This window comes from Vombatus ursinus, unplaced genomic scaffold, assembly GCF_900497805.2.
Source record: "Vombatus ursinus unplaced genomic scaffold, bare-nosed wombat genome assembly UNPS02014807.1, whole genome shotgun sequence".
Lineage (NCBI taxonomy): Eukaryota > Metazoa > Chordata > Mammalia > Diprotodontia > Vombatidae > Vombatus > Vombatus ursinus.
The window spans coordinates 4,826,156-4,851,056 of NW_020954585.1; the positions used below are offsets into that span (position 1 = coordinate 4,826,156).

General features: G+C 36.0%; 1 protein-coding gene and 1 pseudogene across 7 annotated transcripts in view; one reads left to right on the forward strand and one right to left on the reverse strand.

The window, feature by feature from the left end:
- Positions 1-213: 213 nt before the first annotated feature.
- Positions 214-24,901, reverse strand: part of LOC114052499 (transformation/transcription domain-associated protein) — a 169,861-nt gene continuing 145,173 nt past the window's right edge. For all 7 annotated transcript variants that reach the window (XM_027875152.1, XM_027875148.1, XM_027875153.1 and 4 more), the window contains exons 66-71: positions 17,461-17,686; positions 16,193-16,410; positions 8,203-8,387; positions 5,246-5,449; positions 4,958-5,152; positions 214-1,508 (exon numbers count right to left, since the gene is read on the reverse strand). In XM_027875152.1, the coding sequence (XP_027730953.1) occupies positions 1,224-1,508; positions 4,958-5,152; positions 5,246-5,449; positions 8,203-8,387; positions 16,193-16,410; positions 17,461-17,686 (1,313 nt within the window). In that variant the 3' untranslated portion in view covers positions 214-1,223. The remainder of the gene's footprint in view (positions 1,509-4,957; positions 5,153-5,245; positions 5,450-8,202; positions 8,388-16,192; positions 16,411-17,460; positions 17,687-24,901) is intronic.
- Positions 18,118-18,411, forward strand: LOC114052500 (annotated as a pseudogene).

A 24,901-nucleotide genomic window follows, 5' to 3' on the forward strand; every position in this document is an offset into this window, starting at 1 on the left:
AATTATTTCTTTTTTATCCTGTATATGCCTTGTTTGTACATATTTGTTTTCTTCTTACCCTGGTTAGATCTTGAGGGCAAAACTCTTTTACCTCTTTTTCTATCACTAATGCTTAGCACAGTGCATGGCATACAGTAGGTGTTTAATAAATGTTTAGTGACTGATGCCTGATTTTATGAAACCAAGATTTAAACATTTAGTAGATTCCACAAATCATTTTACAAAATATTTATTCTGAAAAAAATCACTCTGTACAAATTTAGATAGAACATTCTCAACACTGCGGATTTATAAAAATGCTAACACAACATAAAGACTCAAGTAAACTTAAAATCTGTTTTTAAGTTAAAAAGAAAAATTGCTTTTTAGAAGCAATTGTAACAAAAGAAGTCTAGAAGTGTCTTAAAATTCACCCAAAACAACCAGGAGGTTCATTTTAAAACTCTTACCATCCTGCTTTCTATCAGTTACATTCAAATACATAATGTCTGAAGGGATGGCATTTTCCCTATAGTATTATAAAGCCCTGTTTATACATAATGTCAAACACTAAGCTAGATTTCCAAAACTGGTTATGCTTTCACTGTACATAAACTTGTGCTCAGAGAAAAGCCAGCACATTTTGTTCATAATTTTCTGGTTCTTTAACAAAAGAAGGTTTTCTGTACACTTGTTACAAACATCTGTACAAACCAACATAGTTCCTGTAAGGTGGTGAAGGTGGTTCTGAAAGGGTTAATATTTGACAGTACTGAATTAACAGTCCAAACTGTACATTCGTACAAAGGGAGGAAAATAATTTCAAAGGGAAATCCAGATGTGGAGAATCCTGGTTTCTTAAAAAGGTATTACAATGTTTACAGTAGATTTAAGATCTGCCATTCCTAATCGCCTAGACATTATTGATAGCAAAATCTCTAAAACTAAATTTCAGCTAAGTATAATCTGCTGGCCCTCCCCTTCCCATCCCAACTCTTAGAGAAAGTTTTAAAAGCCATCTCTGCATAATAAATCACTTCTTTTGTACATGACTATTTTAGGAAATGAATCGAAACCCAGTAAACCACAGGACTTCTGTAAACATGATTTGAAACTAACCAGGGAAAGAATTTAAAAAGTTAGTGACAGGTAAGCCAGAGTCTAAAAAGACCCTTCACATTTTTCCTCCTAACACAATGCATGGCTCATAGTGCAAGCAGGGCAACAGCTGCTGACATTTCCAACTACAGCCAGGGATGCCAGGCAGGATCCATGCGGCACAGATTATCCAGACTATTTGCAGCTGCTACAAGGGTGTTGACTTTGCTCTCTCCTCCTTCAAATTGAGCAAGATTATGGAGTCGAGTCATGATAGCAGTCACAGCTTTCTGAACCAGTGAAACCAGCTGTTGGCTGTCCATGTTCTCAGGCTGCCCAGCTGCTGAGAGTGGAGAGGAGGTATCCTCTTGTGTTTTCTTGTGCCAAGCAATAATTTCATCCCGAAGCACTGTTTTCAGAATGCCATCAACCTATGGTAAAGAAAGAGAAAACTGGTTAATTATATTTTTAGCTGAAAGAACCATCAAAGGACAGTAACTTTCTAACTTAATCATGACCAGGTGCTTATTGACATTCTGAGCCTTCTTTGTAATCTCAGTATCTTAGCCCTGGGTGGCACAAGAATTTAAGACTTACTGACAACCTTAATATTCCTTACTGGAAATAAGCAATTTCCTCTTCTAGATCCAGTTATTTGAAATCTATAAAAAGCTCTTCCCAGCAGTGTGGAGGAGAAGAAAGAACACTGATTTGGGAATTAGAAGACTTGGGTTCTGGTCCTACTGCTGCTACTTACTACTTCTGTCAGACCTTCTAAGCCAAACTTCCCTAAGCTGTAAAATGGAAATATTAATACTTGCACTACTCACGTCACAGGTTATTTTTGAAGAAAAGTGTTTTGTAAACTTCTAAGTGCCACAGAAGCACAAGCTATCATTATCCTGTTGAAAGGGTTGTTGAGCTGCCCCCACAATAATGAATTGCAGCATTTTCAGTTGATCTTAAGAAGCAAAAGCACCAACACAAATATGAACACTTCCACATGTTATTTATATAGCTGTGTAATTTTGTACATTAATGCTTCATATGTCAGCAGTGCAGAGAGCTATCCCATTAGACTGGCAGGATTAAGTGCGCACAAGATTAAATAAATCTCTCCTGGTTGTCCTCCTACCTATTTGATCATTTCTTCTCCACCTCCTTTGCAAATTCTTCATTTGTGTCATGCTCACTAACTGCTGGTGTCACCCAAGGCTCTGTCTTGGGCCTTCTTTTTTCATTTTATATTAACTGACTTGATCTCTTTGGCTCCCATGGGCTCAATTACCACATCTACACAGCCTAGATTCCCAGTCCTCATTTCTTTTCTGAGCTACATCTTCATGTCACTGGTTACCTTTTGGATATAGTTATCAAAACCTTACTTGTGCAAAATACAACTCGTCTCTCCCCTCAAACCCTCTGTTCCTGTCGAGAGCAGCAGCATCTTCCCAATCACCAAAGCATGCAAATTTGGTGTCATCCTAAACTCCTCACTCTCATTCACCTCAACTACCCAATGTGTTGCCAAATTCTGTTATTTCTACCTTCATACTTCTGTTTTATGTCCCCCAATCCTTTTCTTCACTTGCGCAGCCAGCCCTCTACTTTAGGCCTGCATCACTCTTGCCTGTACAACTGCAACAACCTTCTAACCGGCCTCTGGTCTCAAGTCTCTCCCTACTAAGCTGCCAAGGTGATTTTGTGTGATCTGACCATGTCACTCCTCTCTTCAATGAGTTCCAGTGGCTGGCTCCCTATTACCTCCAGGATCTGATACAAACTCTTCTGTCTGGCATTTAAAATTCTTAATAACTTGGCCTTTTCCTATTTCTCCTGTATTCTTACACTTTACTTCCTTCCCTGATGTAGCTGCAAGGGCTGTCTGTCCTCCATTCCTCAAACCCTCCCTCGGCTCACCTCTGGCCTGTAGGTTCTCTGGCTTCCTTCAAGACTCAGCTGAAATTCCACCTTCTTCTGGAGGCATTTTTTAGTCTCCCAGATGCTGGTGCCTTCTCCTCTGAGAATACTTTCCATTTTCCTATCTTGCATGATAAATACTGAGTAAATCTACTCTCTACATGTCTTGTATGTACCTAATTATCTGCATATTGCCTCTTATATTAGCTTTAAGATCCCTGGGAGAAAAGAGTGGTTTTGCCTTTCTTTGTATACTCATTAACTGGCAATTAATTCAATAAACATTTTCCAATGTAAAGGAATTTAACTTTCTTCCCATTTCAAATTAGTCTTAATCTTACCTCAAGCTTATTTCACTCCTGCCTATTTTTCTATTCTCCCTTTAAATCCATTCTATTTTGAGTAAATTTCCCTACATCCTTTTCCATTTCCAAAAAACATACTGCTTCACTCCTAATGAATTTGTTTTTCACCCTCAGCGGACTCTCTAGTCTCTCAAGCTTTTTGCTGTTCTCTGGCTCCATCAGTTCACTGGGCTGCTTTGAACTTTATCTGCTTCCTTATTTATAAATATCAGCTATATAAATTATGATCACAGTAACACTTTACAATCATTCACACTACACCCATGTAAAAATTGACAAACTTCACCCCCTACTGTCATTGCTCCTAGTCCCAGATTACCTATCAACTGGGAGCTGCCTGGCAATCCCTTCATTTGGCTACAGCAAGACTCCTCTCATGATGCTTCCTACAGAAGCTGTTACAAACCATCTCAAAGTCATAGATTTAGAGGGGGAAGGGACCTCAGGGGCCATCCAATCCAAACCCTTCCTTTTGCAAATGAGGAAACTGAGGTCCAAGGAGGTTAAGTGATTTACTCAAGTGCCCGAGGCAGGATTTGCACCTAGGTTCTCTGACTCTTTCTGGAACCAGTGCTCTTTCCAATATACCATTCAATCTCCTCAAGCCTCTGCCCTCTAATTCCATCTTCATTCTAATCTCTTTCCCCATTTTTCTCACTCTCTATAGACGATACTGAAGCCTACTTTAATAAGAAGATGGAAACCTCTAATGAGAACTCCTCTATACATTGCCTCTTCACTTCAAAACGTCTCTATTTTTACCCATTCTCTCTTTCTGCTCAGAGAAATAAATGTTCTTCCTTTCCAAGTCTGTTCCTGTTCCCTCCTTTACCTTTTCTAGATATTTGCTGAAATGATGTCGTTACTCAACTCTTAGTTTTAATCTTAGAATTTAAAATTTTGAAAAATCACCTGTTTGAATGTGGAGTGTCAAAATAATTTGTTCATTTTAAACCTTTTATTGTTTCCTTAAAAGTACAGGGAAATATTTGCACACTCTGCCTGTAGCATCCCTAAGTTAATTAGATGTTTATTATGAAGTTCCTGCAGTAAGGTCTTGCTTCAAAACTGGATCCATTTCCTTTTCGTATCTGAAAGATTTTTAAAATAGGGAGTGGGCGTAACTGAATAATCAATAGAACAGGCATAGCTGAGGGATAAATTACCCAGTGTAGCTGGGTTAATTTTGTTTTTTAGGCAATTGGGGTTAAGTGACTTGCTCAGGATCACACAGCTAGTAAGTATCAAGTGTTTGGTCTGAGGCCGAATTTGAACTCAGGTTGTCCTGACTTGAAGGCCGGTGCTCTATCCACTGCGCCACCTAGCTGCCTCTGTGTTAATTTTTTAGGTTTCTATTTGTAAAATGTATTCCTCAATGTCTTAACATTTTTGAATCTTAAATTTCCTTTTCTACATAAAAAAATTTTTTTTCCACTGAACAATAAAAGCTAACTTTAAAAAACTAAAATCCTGTATTTTGTTTTATTGAAATGCTACTTCTGGGAGTAAGACATACAATTTCGGATGTTTTCCTTAAGCAGCACCACTTTAACAAGATCACTTAGTGACTATTACAATATCACAAAGTTATTTACCTTAAAGTTTGGTTGTGCAAAACATCGGGCAACAGCAATCATGGAAGCAGTTAATGGACCAGAGACCCCAATTGTGGTCAAGAATTCTGAAATATTAGGTGTGAGGCGGAATGGAACAGGACGATTAGCATCCAGGTCTCCAGTAGCATCGTTAATGTCAAATCGAAAATAGGCAACGTTAAGTTTGCCAGTATCCTAAATTCCAGAATGAGATCATTTTAGAAAGTTTTTTAGAAGAATCATTCATTCAAAACAGCATAGGGTTAAGTTTCATTTACATCTAATTACCTGTGCAATCTGTAACATCTCTGGATTGAGTCTATTCAAATGAAATACAAATTCTGCAAAACCAATTAGCGCTAGTTGGATTGTGAACATCTTTCGGAAGGTCCAGTAATCAGTGGCATTGGGGAATGTGTGCAAAGCCCACTCTCTGAGCATGCTTCGAGGTACCATATTGCTCTGAACTTCCTTGAGAATATCACGAAGGACCTAAATTAAAGGAAATGATATTAAATCCATGCTATTTTGATCAATTAGCAAATAATTAATCTAAACCTTGTAAGTTAATAAACTTTTTTCTTCTTCTTAAACTTAATTGGAAATCATCTGATCCAAAAGAGTTACATAAGAATCTTTTAGAAATTATATTTTCACTGTTCAAGATCCTCTGCTGTCTCCGCGATGATCTACCGTCTTGAAGGAGGCAGGGCCAGAGACACAGCAACGTCAGAGGTGCTTGGAGATCACAGAACAGCAGAAAGGTCAGTCAACTTCCTCTAGGAAAAGATGGAAGTTGCTAATGACCTTTCTGGTCTTAGGGATGTTTTGGCAGACTACGTTCTCTTATTCTTTATCTGATTCCCTAAGAGATCACTTAAATATTACATCTTCAAAAGGAAAATTCTCATAGTGTAACACTCCATTTACTAACACAAGTCCCAGTGATTTCCATGAATAATTGAGTATAAATTCCAAGTTATCAAACTGAACACTGACATTCATGGAATTAATCAGTTTCTTTCTCTACAAGCATCAGAAGAGTTTAAAGCACTTTGGTGAAAACACTAATTGCAGGATGTGTGACACAGTTCTTTCCAGGTAACTGAGGAAACATCTGAAAGCTACTATGGTTCTTAGTTACTGCAATATATACCAAACCAATTAACTGGAAATAAGAACAAAATCAGATTTTCTTTTTGTAGGAAAAGCTGCATAGCAATGACACTACTTCAATTAAAAGACTATTAAAGACAAAAGTTTCATAACCTGAAGGATATCTTCACAAAACAGAAGCAGATGTTACATAACACTTCATGCTGTATTTTATACTAGAAGAATCTCAGATCTACCACAAATTCCGAAGATAAAGATTCATGCTGCTTTTATTCAATTGGAATAAAGTACTCTAAGACGCTGATAGAAAGAATGTATCAAATATAGCCTTTCTATTCTCAGTTGGTCAGAAACACATGATTCAGAGAACTGGCAAATTCTTTATAAGTCCATTACATACTATCAATGACCAGATGCAGTTTCCATGGAATTATTCTGGTGAAATAAATTTGCCAACTCGGATAATTTCCTATTGGCCCAATTTCAGTTCCTAAAAGCTTGGGACCAAACAGAGTTATCTGTATAGCCTACAGCATTTACTGCAGTACCATTTGAATGTAGACATTTGGCAATCATGAATCATGCCACACGTATCACTTTGTGTCCATGGAACAATCATTTTTTGATTACTTATCTACAGAATGGGAAGAAGGCAGGAATAGAGGAAGTATCACTTCCTATTTCAAAGACTTTGACACAGCTTCCAATTAATAACCTAGGACCACCACAATTAAAGAGAACACATTGAAAACAACACAATACCTCTAACACCTACTGCTACTGAACTCTCAAATGCTTAGGAGAATAACTTAACAGCCACAACATATTGGTAAAAACTAGCAGGATATAGACATTAAACTCCACCTTGGTTGTTCCTTCCTTCCCCCTCATCCTTAGCCAAGGAAAACATTAACAATGCACATTTTATACTGTAATAGCTTACCATTTAAGTATGTTTTCAAAATGTGTGGTGCCTAACTGTAAGTATTTATTTGTGTAAAAAGTTCCTAGTTTCTACTTTATCAAAGACTAGAATAATGATGAAATGCTCTAAGCATCTCAAAACATGGCCACAGGTCAGATGAAATGGGTGGATAAGCATTTTGAAAATAAGCTTTCAAAGATCAAAGTCTTCTCTATCATTTCCATGATGAAATAGTCACTGTCAAAAGTGATCAAGTGATAAAACTCAGCAATTAATTTCCAAAGGGGAATATAGAATGTCTCTTCTGGGGCAAGAAAAGAAAATATAACCAGCCATTTTCAACAGCTTAAACATTCTTCACAAGATTCAGGTAATTTCTTCCTAGTTCTCTGATCCTTTGCATACAAGGTTTACTGTACAGAGAATGCCTTCACAAGTATCACTTGCTGACTATTTCAGAGATGTTGACAAAGCTTCCTGTTATCAACATAGGACCACAGCAATTAAAAAGAACAACTCACTGACACAAGACAGAAATCAACACAAACTCTCCAAAGATCACAAGAGATCAGTAACTCAACTATTAGAGGTGGGAATAGTGGGGTTGAGGGAGAGGGGAAGAAAGTTAAAGATCAACAGTGTCCAATTCCGTCACATTATTTCTTAAAATTATCAGAACCCACAAAGAAAGCAGAAACAGGCTTAGAGCACTGTATCATAAGCAGATAGGAAGTATCGCTTCTTAGATTTGAGGGGATAAGAAATCCCGATGAAGGGCCACCTATCCATCCTGTACCCAATAAAGGAGAGGGCATCTCGAATGCTTTCATCTGTAAGACAAATCTCTACTGAATGTGGAGGAAGAAGTGAAATAACACAAATTGCACAACTCCAATAATACTAAGTTTCTAAAAACAAATTTGGTTCTTTCAAGTTTACAGTTACATTAGTGTGACTGCAGTTCAAAAGTAGCCTCATTCACGTCAGCCAGTCTTATGTTCCAACAATTCATAGTCTAATAAACTTACCTCAAATTTTAGGGCTTACCCCTTAATGAATGTCACATTTCTTTAAAGTAGCTATTTTTAATGGAGAAAAGAACAAACAGGCAATCAGCACTTTAAATATGTCACAGAAAGTGCAGAAGTAGCATGTGTAGTCCTTAAGAAGAGAATGTGAATATGACTAATCACAGTTTCAGTACCTGATGACTGGCTTGCGTCCCCCGTGCTTGCACTGTTGCCAGTCTGTCATAGTAACGAGAAATGGGGTTGTCGTGCTCAATGCCCTTCTTGGCACAACGTTGCTTATATATCTCCACAAGGGAAAGGGAAGAGGGATTGTCTTCAACAAGACGCATCTGTGGAGAGACTGCTACAACTCTAGGAACTTGGGGGGGATAAGGAAGAAAGTAAACAGAAGAGAAAAAATGGGTCACAGCATTAAAACTCTTAAAAGAAAACTTCATTAATATGCAGGATGTGGATATTATGACTAGATGCATACTAAAAAGGGGTAAATCCTCAAATCTTTATAGCAAGATTCAAAATATTTTGATATAAAAAATGTGATTCAAACTTAGAGATTCTAAGAGGAATCTTGGAATGAGATACGGTCCCAAAGACCAGATTTTCCCAAAGCAACATCATATTAATCTTTTTTCTTTTTTAAAAAATTGGTCCCACCTACCCCAAAAAGAATAATTTAATTTCAGGTGATAACTGAAATTAGTTTATGGGAGTATGCATTTATAATATCATTTTAAAATCCTACTTCACCCTAAAGAAAGAAAAAACAAAGTTTCTGAAAATGAAGGACTTTTGTTCTTATAATAAATAGAAAAAAAAATCCAATGAGTCATAATTATCATATACACAAAAATTCTGCAAATCCTGATGAAGAGAAAAAAAAACCTTTATGACAGAAGATTGCTTCCATTTATGCTTAGACAATGGCTCTAAATGTAATATACCTGGATACTGTGCTGATTTCCTACAATATAAAGCAATTTAAATTCTATATTTGCTTTAGTTCCAAAACAAGCTGAAACTCTTTTGAAGGCAATCTAATTTGATTTTACTAAACTAAGTATATTCTTGATCCTCTCCTAGTAGCTAATACTATTTACATCAACTAAAGAATTTAAGAGGGTCAGCTAGGTGAGGCAATGGATAGAGCACCAGCCCTGGAGTCAGGAGGACTTGAGTTCAAATCCAGCCTCAGACACTTGACACTAGCTAGTGAGTCAAGTCACTTAATCCCAACTGCCTCACCATAAACAAATAAGTAAATAAATAAAATAAAATAAAGGGGAGTGGAAAAGAGGAGGATACTGGAAGCAAGAGCTCTGGCCTCCAGTTCCAGTTCTACCACTAACCAACTGCATGAGCTGGGAAAAGTCACTACCTTTAGTTTCCTCATCTGTATGAGAAGGACATCTAAGGCCCCATCTAGTTTTAAGAGTCTATGATTTAGAGTATATGATAATTCACCCCAAAAAATTAGCAATTATCTAGGTTTCCCAATTTAAACTCTAATATTTAAGGAATGGATTTATTAAGCAAAAATGTAGAATTTACAGCATAGATAGAAACATTTTTAATGAAGAGAGTCTTCCATTTTCCTCAGTTTATCTTTTGACTCTATGGAGCTAAAGATGATAATATTCAGCACATGCAGGGTCTGTTGACTGCTATAATCAATAAAACAACAGGAAAGGAAATTTCACAAGGATAAGAACACAAATAAGTTCTGCATATGTATTGTAATACCAAGTTAGAGTCATCACAGAAATACGTATTTGTATTTTGGGAAGTCAAGAGCTATTATCAAATCCATTTTTATGGCTATCCTTGTGTTAAGTCTGATATGGAATTATGTCAATACAGATCTTAACGGACCAAGATACTTAAGTTAGTTGTGGCAAATAAGACACAGCAATTAACACATACTATCAGATTTTTCCATTGCCTTTTTGGGGCTCCAACCCTAACACAGACCTTAAAAATTTCAAAAACACTCTGAAGGATAGATTTGGACCCTTTAATTTGGTGCTATTGACAAATGCTTCCATACAGAAAACAAGCAGGTTAATTCTAGGTTTGTTATTAAGATTTATACTAAGGTATTTTCTAAACTATAAAGTATTATACAAATGTCTACTTTTATTATTATATCTTATTAATGTAAAAAGTTAGGTTTCATGAATATTTATTACCAATTATTACGGTTAAATTTCTAATTAGAGAAAGGATTGAAAATTATTTTTCATCTCCAGGGCTATTTTAAACTAATTTCTTATTCTGGATTAAATCTGAGCAATCCCAATTTCTAACTGTGGGGAAAAATTTCAAGATGAAACCGGACAGTCATATTTTAAGATGAGCACAGGGCCAGGATGGTTTTAGTTGTCGTGTTTAGAAGAAAAACAGGTCTATACAGATGTATTAATGCTCCTCAAAGAACTTTATGACTTACTGAAATTCAAATGTACCTAATGACTATTTTCCCATCCATAAAGGCCTCCCACATTTTTACCATTATGTCAGGGAGAGTGAGGTATAAGATAGAATTTTTCAATAAATAGCCGATATCCGGATAAAAAAAATAAATTAAATGCCCACCACAGTAGGGTAGTCTGAGAGGATCTATCAAGTGATTAGGAGAAAATCTATTCTTTTTCTATTGTTTTTTTCCCTCTTCCTTTTAATTTCTCTTTTTCTGGAACCTCTTCCACTTCCATTGCATCAACTGTCTCAAAGTAACTGACTCCCAAATCTAAAATGTTTCTGAATTTCTTGGTACAAATTATGACTGAGATGGCTTCATATTATGGCAAGACAGCCAGGGTGGGATACTAGATAGCGCTGGCCTTGACACCAGGAAATTCTACCTCTGTCACACACACGCTGTGGGACCCTTGGCTGGTCACCTAATTTCTCCAAGTGCTCTGGGCAACTTTCTAAGAATAATATATTGTATAAGAATAAGGACAGAAGTGGTTGGGGGGGGGGTAGAACGATGAAGACAACACCACTTTCTATCTAAAGTCTTTGATGAGACTCTGATATGCAAGATACATAGGAAATGAATGTGAATGCTTAAAATCAAAATCTAGTCCCCAGAAGAAAAGTGGTCAAACGATAGGAACAAAAAATCCCCACAATAAGTTGCAGAGAAGATGTTATTACAGGAGTTTCCTCACCTGAGAGTTCTCTAAATGAGTGAAATCATAGGTTCAGTCCTTATCCCTATCTTTATTTTGTGACAGCAATGGTCATTTGTTTGTGCATAAACAGATACTAGAATGACTAGGAACAATGGACCCTGACCAGGTAAAACTGGGGTTGTTTCCACCACTATTGGTTAGTTTGTTTTCTGTCACTTGAGTGCCAGATTTCATGTCATACACATTCTGTTGCTCTCTTTTATTGTGTTTTAAATTCTGTGGTTTTTAAGAATGGCTATCCATCAACCAATAAACATTTATTAAGCACCTACTATGTGCCAGGCACTGTGCTAAGCACTGTGGATACAAAAAGGAGCAAAAGACAGTCCTGGCTCTCAAGCAGTTTACAATCTAATGGGGGAGACAACATTCAAACAAATATATGCGAACATGCTAAATACAGGATATATAAGAAATAATTAAGGAAGGCACTGGAATTAAGAGGGGTTGTGTAAGGCTTCCTGTAGAAGGTGAGATTTTAGTTGGGATTTAAAGGAAGCCAGAGAAAAGTCAGTAGTTGGAATGGAGGGAGAACATTCCAGCCATGGAGGACTGCCAGAGAAAATTCTCAGAGCTGAGAGGAATGTCTATTTCAGGGAACAGCCAGGAGGCCAGTGTCACTAGATCAAAGACTATGGGTAGGAGAATAAGGCTTAAAAAGACTGGAAAGGTAAGAGAAGGCTAGCTTATACAGGGCTCTGAAAGTCAATTAGAGGATTTTGTATTGGATCCTAGAGGCACTAGGGAATAACTGAAGTTTACTGAGTAGGGAGGTGACATGATCAGACCTGTATTTTAACTGTTAAATGGAGGATGGATGGGAATGGGGAGAGCCTTGAGGCAGGCAGACCCATCTGCAGGCTACTATAATAGTTTAGGCATGATGTGATGAGGACCTGCACTAGAGTCGTGGCAGAGGAGACAGGCGGGAGCATTTGAGAGATGTTGCAAACATGAAATCAACAGGCTTTGGCAACAGCTTGAATATGGGAAATGAGAGAATGGAGATCAGGATGACTCCTACTTTGTGAGTCTAAGGGACTGGGAGAATGGTATTGTCTCCTACAATAATAATTATTCAAAAAAATCCAAAAGTCATGGTTACTTCAACAACTGTTTTCAGGGGCTGTTGATAGGAAGTCAAGACTTTCAAGGATCATTCAAGCCCACAATGAAACAGCATCAGTCACACAAAAGAAGAGATAAAAATACATTTTAAAATTAAAAACAATGCCAAGAACTAGAAATGATTATTGAAAAACAGTCTAATTAATCCAAACAAATCAAGCAAAGACTTTCAAAGAGCCCTAGACAGTTGAAGGGATCATTAATGATTCTTCTAGAGTGCAGATTCCTGAATCTGAAATAACAGTGAGAAGACCAATTTAAAAAAACAAAAACAAAAAAAACCCCTAACTTGGTATCAAGAAAAATGCTTGTCATAAGTAAAAATGGAATACTGAAGATTGGAAAAAAAGAAAATTTTTACTTATAAATCTCACTTTTTCATTCAACACTACATCAAAACAGTTGTTAGAAGAAGTCGAGTTGAGCCATCATCAAAATGTACAACATCCACCTAAAAAAGTTTGGGGATTTTTTAATTTCCTGAGGATTTAGAAGTCTTGACCCCATGAAGGGAATGATGAACTCTGAGAAATATACTGATATGTTGAAGTAGAAATGTTCTAGAATTGTAGAAATTCCTGAATGGAGACAGAATGCTGCAAAACAAGGTCTTGGCATCAAGCCTCACTTCAAGCCTCACTTAAGTAATTTATCCAAAAGATGGAAATAAAAACGCTTCACTGACCTGGAAACTCACTTGATTTAAACCCCATTGAAAAACTACAGACTATAATTAACATTAGACTTTTGGAAATGGACAATTTGTCAAAGGTATGCTTAATATCTAACGTGATAAAAATATGATTTCATGATAAAGAATTAAAGAATGTGTCAAGTCTTTTGAAACCAAATCCAATTGTATAAAACAAATGATTACAGGGAAAGCACATTATTGCACATGGAATTTAGAAATATTAAAAACTGCAGTTTACTAAGTCAATATAATTATTTTACTCCCATTTAATTTTCATGCCACTGTAAATCTCTAATCTTTAGACTTTCCCACAAAGTGCAGAATTTCTAGTTGCCAGTTACACATCACCTGGAAATTCCATAAACATCTCAAACTCAACATTTCAGCTATGTGGCATAGTAGATAGAAAGCTAAGACTGAGTCAGGAAGATCTGAGTTAAAATCCAACCTGAGACACTTAATAGCGGTTAGATTTTTAGCCAAGTTACTTAATCTTTGTCTTAGTTCCCTCATCTATAAAAAGGGGATGATAAATAGTACCTACTCCACAGGGTTGTTGTGAGGATCAAATGAGGTATTTGTACAGCACTTAGCACATTACATGGCACATATAGGTGCTTAATAAATGCTTTTCTTCCTTTCTAAAATGGAATTTACAAAATTGGACCCAAAAATCTTCGCCACCTGTGTTTGTTTTTTTTGGGGGGGGGAGGGGAAGGAGGGGAAAGGAGAGTGGTGGTGGTGGTGCTCAGCCTGAATCAAAATGTTGTTAAGAGAAAGGTACTTTACAAACCTTAGGCACTACATAAATGAAAGCCATTAATATTAAAGAATTATAACTTTAAATATTGGCATTATACTTAATAAATGCTCAATCTCATTGGCGTGACACTCATTCAAGTATACAGATCACAACCCATCTATGCTTTCTAATCCTTTAGGATTCTTGTCCAGATCTTTCCAAAAATTCTTCACACATGAACTATCCAACACCCTATAGATCATGCCTATATCCTGGACTCTCCCTAACTTTTATTCTCTTTTTTTTTTATTCTGTATATGCTAATATGTACATGTTGCATCTTCCATTAGAATATAAGCTTCTTCAGAATACGAACTGTTTTTTACTTGTAATTAAATTCTTGGTGCCTAGCACAGTGACTGACAAATAATACATAATAAACACTTATTGATAAATTGTTTTGATATTTTGTTGGTTGTAGTACTGCCCTTGTTAGCTTTCATTCTTGCAACATGGCCAATAAAAACAGGTAGTTAGAAAAATACAGAAAGATGTCCCATTTTTTGCCTGCTGTCCTTCCCTAATTTCATCAATAAATGCTCTTGGGATGATTTAGTTTAGCTGGATATCAAGTCCCAAGCTTTCTGCAAACTCATTTTTTATAGGATCATAGATTTAGAGCTGGAAGGGACCTTAGAGATCATCTGGTCCAACCCATTCATTTTACAGATAAGGAAATTGAGGCAGAAAAAGTGGAAGTAACTTTCCCAAGGTCACACAGGCACTGACAGGGTCAAGATGCACCTTTTAATGCTCTTCCCTGTTTTGTGAAGTGATATTGCTCATCTTCTAATTTCTGAAGTTTATATTTTAAACTGGTATTGCCCATAGGTGCCATGTCTCTGCTTGAAAAAGGGAAGTATTTTGCTAACTGAGGTGATTTCTAAGCTCTGCTTGGCTGTTTGTGTTAACCTTAAAAAATATTGTATTTATGTTTTCTTTAAAAAAAAAAAATCATTGTCACTTCCCAATTGACTCCCCCATGGGAGAAATTAATATTATGCCATTATATTAATAATGAATTATTGTTATCCACCCTTTCCTTTTGTTTCTGTTAAAACCCAACTCCAGAAAAAGGTCAGTCAACCTCTGAGGAGCTTGACTGAGTGATGAGATTTGCTCCTAGTCCTCAAGGCACATGCTTCTTAGTTGGGTGGGAACCCACCCAAATGGGAAATCTAATTTCTATTTAGAGTATAAACAGAATCCAGTCTGGGTGAGCTATCTTTCCATTTTGAGGTAATATCCATGCTTCCTGGATGAATTTATAGTATGAATGCCAATATTGCTATGATTCAGTTGCTCTAATATGTCAATCTGTTGATTTTTGGAGGACCTCACACTTGGAGTACTTACCAGAAATAAATGTTCACAGACGGGCTAAAAACTGTGACAGTACCGTCAGCCCTCTTTTCCAACATCTAACTACCATTTACTGCCATAGAGGTAAAAGAGAGCCACAAAGGAGTAAGATAATTTTTCCATTTTTTGTTTCATGAATTACTGTAGCTAACAACACATATAATGTACTTATGCATAATCAATCTATCTATCGATTCATCTATTTATTTATCACCACTTAGTGGTAAATCTACTGCTGAAGAACCTCTCTCTACTTACTAGCTTTATTGTCAGAGTGGATAGTCTATTATCAGAGTCCTATCTAAAGCCTTCTACCCACAACTGGCCATCAGAATAGGAATTTTGCTAGGAATTACCATTAACAAATTAAAATTTCTTTAGATTTTATTTTACATGGTTCTTGCGGACTTGGTTTTAAAGTTCATCCCAGGAAACCAAGCTTAGGTAACATTTCCTTATAGGCATAAGCATAAAACCAGGAGGAGTTTCAATTTGGCAATGGTGCTTCTCTACTCCAGATAGTTGACCTCTGTCTTAGTCTTAATACAGCTCTAATACAAAATCACATGAAGCAGATATGAAAATTTATAATATTCAAAATCATAGGTACACAGTAGTCATTTCAGTTGTTTTGTACACAACAAATTTCTTTAACAGCAAAGAATTGTAGAGCAGGAAGAGACCTAGAACTTATCTAATGCCTTCATTTTATAAATGTTACTCAAATTCAGAGAGTTAAGGTGGGCAGTGAAGGTACTATTTGTCAACATTTTCAAGACATGAGCAGTTTCACTAAACATACAAGTAACAGTGTCTATTTTAAGGTAATACTATTTGAAAGGAAAAGTTATTCCAATTTATTTAAGTAGGTGGCATTCATTTGGGTAATTCCCCTCTTCAGATAAAATATGATTGCTGTCATATAACACACAAAAGCAAGCATGAGCAATAAGTTTTTTGGGACCCCTTTATCCTAATACCTGTGAAAAACAAGTGCCTTTTTGTGGTTTCTTTTCTCTTCTCTAAACAGGGATTCAAAAGGCGAAGAAGCTGTAAAACCCGCTCTTCTCTTCGAGACTCCGTCAGGCAAGCATCATTCATGACTAGATATGGGTAAATCTTCCCATTATGCCCACGAATATACAGTCTTCTGGCTGCAGTGTTGTGCTTCTGTACTATCTCTACCCGGGGCATAAATCTACCAAAAGAACAGAAAAGCATATGAATGTCCCTACTCTGGATTTCAGAAGAAAAAGCAGGATTTTAGATGTATGTAGTACTTAACGCTTCTATACCATTAACAAAGGCAATAAATTTTGAAATATAGGGACAAAAACCAGTGAGATGGGTGGCAGAATTAACAAGTATTAAAGATTCACTGGTTCTTGGATGCGTAATCCTGATAGAAAGGAAAATCTCCAGCGGTAAACCAGGAGTATCTTCCTCTTTATGGTATCTTCTAGTTCAACCTAAACACTGTTGAGAAAAGCTGTCCTTCATTAAGCTACCAAAGCATTAGTGGTAGAAAGATAAAGTAAAAAGGCAGGATTATTTTAGGACAGATAGCAATGTCAATGACTCTAGGTATTCTCTGATTAATCCTAAACTGAAGGGGTTCAGCAATGGCCACAGTTGTATCTAAGTGAGGAGTGGCCTGTTTTAGCTCAGGGTGAAAGGAAACCATGAGATCTGTGTCTTGGGCCTCAGTAAATAGTTTCCAAAGATAGAATTTACTGATTAGAAAGCAATTAGGAGTACAGAGTATGGGCTGTAGTTAAATGCTTCTAGTAAGACATAATATACTCTTGAGAGTACAGCCTGTATGGTAGCTAACTACCATAGAGAGGATGGGGTGGGGGGCTGGAACATCACTTTTTCCTGTTCTACATTCCCACCCACCCACCCCCAAAACAGACCAAAGTAGAAAATGTATGGTGGGAGGGGTGGAGAATGAAGGCAGGGCTAGTAAGATAATCAAAGTATCTTGAGGGAAAGGTAGAAGAGAAAAGTAAGTTTTTATATATTCCACAGTGGATAAGTAAAGACTACTCCAAATCATTATCATATTTAAAATTAGATGCAACATATGAAACTAAAGAACCATCTCAGTAATTTTCAAATTTAATTTAAAATATATTGACATAATTTAAAAGTCCAGACTGGAAAATACTACATTAACAAATATACATAAATATATCTTATATATTTCTACATGTTATAGTTATAACATTCCTAGTTTTAGCCTTACCTTGCAATTTTGATATAGTAATGTGTTGGCTTTGGCATTAGGAACTCTCCAGGGATTTCTACTTCAGCAGTTTGTGCAGAGAAATTACTTAGAAAACGACACTTTTCTTCTATGAGAAAGAACTTGGGAAGCTGCTTGGTTTTAGCCTCCAGTATTTTGATCCATTTTTTCAATTTAGAGATAAGATTGTGAAGCTTTGTTGATCCTGGAACACTGAAGTCAAAATCTTCAAAAATAAATGACATGATTAAAAACATTTTAAATTTTCTATGAAAGAATGAAGCTAATGCTTGTTTCCAAAAGGAAAGAAACATTAAGTCATTACCTAAAGGGTATTAGGATCACAGAATTTAAATTGAGAGAGACCTTAGAGATCATCTAGACTAACCTCTCATTTTTTAAAATTTATTTTTAGTTTTCAACATTGACTTCCATAATCTTTTAAGTTTTAAATTTTCTCCCCTCTCTCCCTACCTCCCTCCCCAAGATGGCATGCAATCTGATGTAGGCTCTACATATATATATTCCTATTAAACATATTTTCACATTAGTCATGTTGTAAAGAAGAATTAGAACCAATAGGAGGAACTATAAAACAGAACGCTCTCTCCTTCCTTCTGCTGTGGCTGCCATTGGGCCTACAGTAGCGCTGCAGCCATGGCCATCTGATACCCCATGGCCGTAGGCCTCAACAAGGGCCACAAAGTTACCAAAAACGTTTCCAAGCTGCGACCAAACACACCAAGTTTGTGAGAGATATGATCTGGGAGGTGTGTGGATTTGCCCCTTATGAGAGGCGGGCCATGGAATTGTTAAAGGTCTCCAAGGATAAGCGAGCCCTTAAGTTCATCAAAAAAAGGGTGGGAACTCACATCCGGGCCAAGAGGAAGAGAGAGGAGCTCAGCAATGTCCTAGCTTCCATGAGGAAGGCTGCTGCCAAGAAAGATTAAGCTGGACTCTGCCAACCTTCCCCACTTACCCAATAAAGATTTGACAAATAAAAAAAAAAAGACAGAAAGAAGAAACAAAACAAAACACAAGAAAAAAAAAAGAGCAAATAGTATCCTTTGATCTACATTCCAACTCCGTAGTTCTTTCTCTGGATGTGGATAATATTTTCCATCATGAGACTTTTGGAGATGTCTTAGATCCTTGCATTAATGAGAAGAGCTAAGTCTATCAACGTTAGTCATTGCACAACGTGGCTGTCACTGCTGTGTACAATGTTCTCCTGGTTCTGCTCACTTCAGTCATTTCTTATAGCACCAAAGTGTTCCATTACATTCATATACCACAACTTGTTCGGCCATTCCCCAATTGATGGGCATCCCCTCACCACAGAAAGAGCTGCTATAAATATTTTTGCACATGTGGGTCCTTTTCCCATTTGTATGATCTCTTTGGGATATAGCCCGAGAAGTGCTATTGCTGGGTTAAAAGGTATGCACATTTTTATAGATCAGTTCACACCTCCACCAAAAATGCATTAATGTTCCAATTTTCCCATATCTTCTCCAACATTTATCATTTTCTTGTTTTGTCATGTTAGCTAATCTGATAGGTGTGATGTGGTACCTCAGAGCTGTTTTGATTTGTATTTCTCTAATCAATAGTGATTTAGAGCATTTTTTTACATGACTATAGATAGCTTTAATTTTTTCATCTGAGAACTGCCTGTTCATGTCCTTCAGCCATTTAATCAATTGTAACCCTCTCTCATGTAAAAGATCAAGAAAAAGTGAGGACCAAAGGAGTCAAATTATTAATACAAGATTATACAATTGTCAAGTGGCAGAGTAATGGGCAGGCTCAAGAAAAGAAATATTTAACTCTCTCTTAACAAAAAAAATGGTAAATATTTAAAAGAAAATAGAAAAATGGTGGCTTATGACATTAGATTTGGTAAGAGACAACACTCATTTTACGTTAAATATATATACACACATATAAAATAAGAATATAAATATCTTCTTTCTATAATATAATTAAAATATGTTTGAAATCATGATTTAATACAGAAAAGGGAAAAACCTAAGAAGCATTCCTATATAGTAGGACACTATAATAAGTATCTAAATGCAATGTCCACTCTCATTACTCCTATCTAACAAAGTTTTATGACACATAATAGGCATGTAATAAATGCTCATTGATTGGCTTTATAAATCTTAGCAATAAAAATAAGGCTAATTGACAGAGAAGTTGAAATATTTCTATTTGTAGATGACACAACTATAGACCTAGAAAGTACAAGACAGTAAACAACAATAAATGGACCCAACAACTGTAATAAAGTAGAATATAAACCCAACAACCACCTGCATTTGATCACCAAGAATCACAATAGACTCATAAAAAACTGTAATTATTTTCAATAATGACACACACTGTATCAAACCTATGCATTAATCTATCAAGACACACAGGAAACCTACAAAAAGAAAACTTCAGAAATATTTCAAATCAAAGAATTGAAATAAATCAAAAGATATCCTCTTTTCATAATGAGATTGAGTGAATACAGAAAAGTCAGTATTTCCCAAACCAACTTAAAAATTTAAATAATATACCAACTTAAATATCTATAGGTTATTCCATAGACTAGAGCAAGGGGCAGGGAAGAGGGGCAGACTTCTGTGTCTATTGGTAGAAGGAGCTTCCAGGTAAGAACTTCTCCTACTGTTGCAGAGCAGCATGTTCTCCATAATTACTAGCTTTAAGAAAGCTGTCTCAGAGCAGTGAGAAGCTGTAAGTGATCTGCCCATAGTCATATATCCAGAACACTTCTACTGTGTCAAAAGCAGGACTTGAACCCCAGAAAATTATTACAAAATTCATACAGAAAAACAGACAAATACCAAGAACTATTAAAGGGAAACAATAGAGAAGAGGGCCAAGTACTGCAAAATATCAAATGTATGATAAGATTTAGACATAAAGGAACATCATAAAGAAATTGGAAGAGCATGGAAGAAATTACCTGTCATATTAATGGTTTGGGGAAGAGTTCATGAACAAATAAGGGACAAAGAAGGGAGGTAAGATGGACAATTCTGACAACATAAAATCTAAAAGTTTTTGCATAAAACCAGTGTAGATAAAATGTCATAGAAGTGGAAAATTAGTAAAAATCTTTCAGAAAGTTTTTCAGATAAAAGGTCTCATTTCCAAATATATAAGGAATAGATTCTAATAAGAGACATTCCCCAACTGATAGATGGTCAAAGGATACAAATTGACAGTTTTCAGTGAGAGAAAACAAAGTAATCAACAGTTATATGAAAAAAATGTTCTGAATCACTAATAATTAGGGAAATGCAAATTAAAACAACTCTGATGCACCACCTCATAGCCAACAGATTGTCAAAGCTGACATAAAAGGAAAATGACAAATGCTTGGGGGGGTTGTGGATTCATCCAGCCATTCTGGAAAGCAATTTACAATTATGCACAAGAAACTATCAAACTGTGTATATTGCTGACCCAATGATGTCACTAGTAAGTATATACTCCAAAGAAACGAAAGAAACAAGAGCATCACATACACAAAAATATCTATAGCAGTTATTTTTGTGGCAGCAAAGAACTGGAAACTCAGGGGGTACTTATATACTAGGAAATGGCTGAACAAATTAGAGGCAAATAGGTAGCACAGTATTATAAAGTGCTGTACCTCAGGTCAAGAAGACCAGAGTTCAAATTCAGCTTCAGACTAGCTGTGTGACCGGGCAAGTCACTTAACCTATTCACCTCAGTTTCCTCAATGTAAAATGGAAAAAGAATATCTCTAAAATTAAAAGAAAAAGAAAAGGTAAAAATATTTGCAATACTGTTTGAGACAGAGAACCCGATGTACCTTAATGGACAGACCTCTGGCGCTGGAGTCAGAAAGACCTGGATTTAAATCTAGTTTTGACACATATTAGCTTCATTCTCACGAGCAAGTCTCTTAACTTTTCCATATTCCTGGCAAATAAACTCTCTAAGATTTTAAGCTACAGACAGGTTACCGTTCTGAATTAGTAAAAGATAGTTCTATTCTCTGACTTCCTAATACTGATGAAATCACAATTATTCTCTCCCCAACCCTCTCAAATGACATCCAGAATCTATAAGTCACAAGTACATGTAAGACTAATAACAAACTGACCAACTGAACAATGGTCAAAGGACTTGAACAGGAAATTTATGAAGGAAGACATATGTACTATTAATTACCACAGGAAATGGTGATATGCAAATGCTCCAGTCTTGAGAAATGCAAATTATAAGGCAACCTGGAGATACCAATTATACTCACAAAAAGGGCAAAAATAATGGTGGTTTAAATAAAAAGGACAGTACTGGCAAGTCTGTGGTTTAAAAGTCACTCTAATATGTCGTTCCTAAGACTGCTTACTGTTAGCAAATACTCTGGAGAACACCAAAGCAATAAAACAATAGGAATCACAAAAAATGAGCAAACTTTTGAATCCAACAACAAAACTGCTAAAGACGATTCGCAAAACAACATAAAATGAAAAAAAAAAGAGTATCTATCAGCAAAAAATCGTCATTGCTGCTTTAATGATAAAAGTAAAAAATTGGAAACAAGCTCTATTTAATAACCAGAGAATGACTGAAAAGATAATGGCATATTAATGTAATAGAATATTATAGGGTTGTAAAAATGACAATTAAGATACGTACAAGGAAATACAGAAAGATACACAAGATATTGAGTGAAATCAAAAGAACTATAGGAGAAAAGGAAAAGGAGTAGAAAAGCGAGGAAAAAAGCAGAGCTAATGATGGTAGGCTTTGGGAAGCTCTGGAAAGAGATACAGTACACACACAAAAAAAATCTTTTTAGTTTGTTTGATTCTGCTATTTTGAAGGCTAAAGATCTGAGATAAGATTTTTCTCCCTCTTTTTTTGACCTATTTTTGTTGGTGGTTACTGAGTTTACAATAAAATCTTTTAAAAAAGGACATCAAAATGAACGGACGTGGTCTATGGATGGCAGTCTAATACTCAGATCTCAAGCCTAAATAATGGAGTAATAATAATATAAATAAGTCACTTAACCCTGATGGTCTTGCAAAAAAAAAAAAAAAAAAAGAGAATAATATAAAAATAATACAAATAGCATGGAAATGTCATCATAAAATATTTAAAAGACTATAGAAAGTCATCCCTAAAATACTGTAACAATAGACTTCCTATCGTGGATACCACTTAGCATGCACAGGCCATGGCACACGTACTGACCTGTTTTTGTACCTCTGCTCTTTATCCATCAGGAGGCAGCCAAATGTTTTTATGTAGTATAAATGTTTTATGTAGTATGCAAAAACTTTTAAATTTTATGTTGTCAGAATTGTCAGCTATCAAAAGTTTTATTAAGCTAATCTTACCACAATGTGAAATCTCACTTATACATTTTTTTGAACAAACATTTAAGCCATTATGATTATTATTTTTTAAATTAACAAAATATACAATTCTTTCATTTAGGTCAGGGGAAGAAATGACAAGATAGCTTTATCAAACACAAATGAGTGCAAATTGAGATTGAGTGTACTGACAAAAATAGTACACTTACAAGATAAGGAAACAATGGTACATCCCTCCCACACACACATTACTGCTTACTTATACTTTTTATAAAGGTCAATTAATTTAACTATGTCTTTCTTCAAAACACTGCTAAAACTGAATGTTTTTTGTTTCCTCAAAGAAGCTAGCATAAGCCAGTTCTGGCCCCTGGTCGTACTTCGTACTTATAAAACTGCTTATGTGCACCGTGTATTAATGGAAGGATATAGAACTGAATATAATTTTTAAATTACACAATAAAAGTCCATTACAAAATACCTTACAAGATCAAAGATTTAATTCTAATACGGACCAAATCCTTTTCTCATGGGAAAAAAAAGCAATAAGGTGAGTGTTATTTAGCAATCATTTTAACAAAAAAACTCTAGAACAGGGCTTTATTACATGTGGCTCTGGAATGGATTCCTATGGTCATATATGACTATGTGTAGAGAATTCCCTTCAAATACAATGAGGAAGCAGGGCTGTGGAGACCAGATTCAAGGGTTCTGGTAGACCTAGAATTCTCCAATCTGCTCAACTTGTCCTTTAAAGTCATGATGGGACAGACCCTGTGGCTCAGGTCAGATAAGCCTTCTTAGTCACCTCTCATAGTCTAGGGTTTGTTTTTCTAGCGAGTGAAAAAGAGAAGGAGAAGGTAGATTTTCTTCAATTAGAAAAAAATAAAATAAAAAAAAGAAAGAATGTAGGCTGAATGTAGCTGTTTTATAAGAATAACAGTTATTTTGAAAAAATCTTTGCAGTGAGTTTTTCTGATAAAGGTCTTAGTTCCAAGATTACAAGGAACTGATTCAAATTTATATAACGAAGAATCATTCCCTAATTGACAAATGGTGAAAGGATATAAAGAGGCAATTTCAAAGGAAGAAATCCAAGCTATCTATAGCCTTGTGGAAAAAAAAATCCACTAATAATTAGAGAAATAAAAATTAAAAACAACTTGCGACAACGTCTCAGATTGGTAAGACTGACAAAAAGGAAAATGGCAAAAGCAAAGAGGATATAGAAAAACAGGCACATTAATGCATTGCTAATAATTGGTCCAGTAATTCTGGAAAGCAAATGGGAATTATGCCCCCAAAGTTACTAAACTGTGCATGCCCTTTGACACTGAGATAATACTACTGCACTTATACCCCAGAGATTAAAAGAAATAGGAAACAGACCCATGTGTACAAAAATATTTATAGCCATTCTTTTTGTAGTAGTAAAGAACTGGAAACTAAGGTGGTATCCATCAATTGGAAATGACTGAATAAATCAGGTTATGTGAATGTAATGGAACATCAATGTAATGGAACATCACTGTGCCATGAAATGATGGAATGGCTTCAGAGAAACCTAGGAAGATTTCAACCAACTGATGCAGAGTGAAGTGTGCAGAACCAGAAGAAAATTAATAACAGCATTGTAAAGTCTCTGATCATCACAGCAACCATGTTGCAGAATACTAATGATGAATAAGGCTATGACAGGTGATAAATTCAAAGTAGAATGAAACACACATTTTTATACAACAATATTGATTTAATAGCTGAATGAGGGAGTAACTGGAGAGGAAACAGACTTGAGGCAGGGAAGTCAATCAAAAGGCTACTGGAATACATAGTTCAGGTGTGAGGTGAGGAGGGTCTGCACCAAAATGGTGGCAGTGTCAGAGGAGAGAAGAAAGGACATGATAGATGTTTTGAAGGTAGAACTTATAGGACTTGGCAAAAAATTGGATATTGGGGGAGTGAGAGCCTGAGGGAGGAGGTGAAGATGATGCCCACATTATGAGCTTGGGTGACTAAGAGGGTAGTAGTACCCTAGACAGTTACAAGGAAGTTAGTTTTGGGGTATG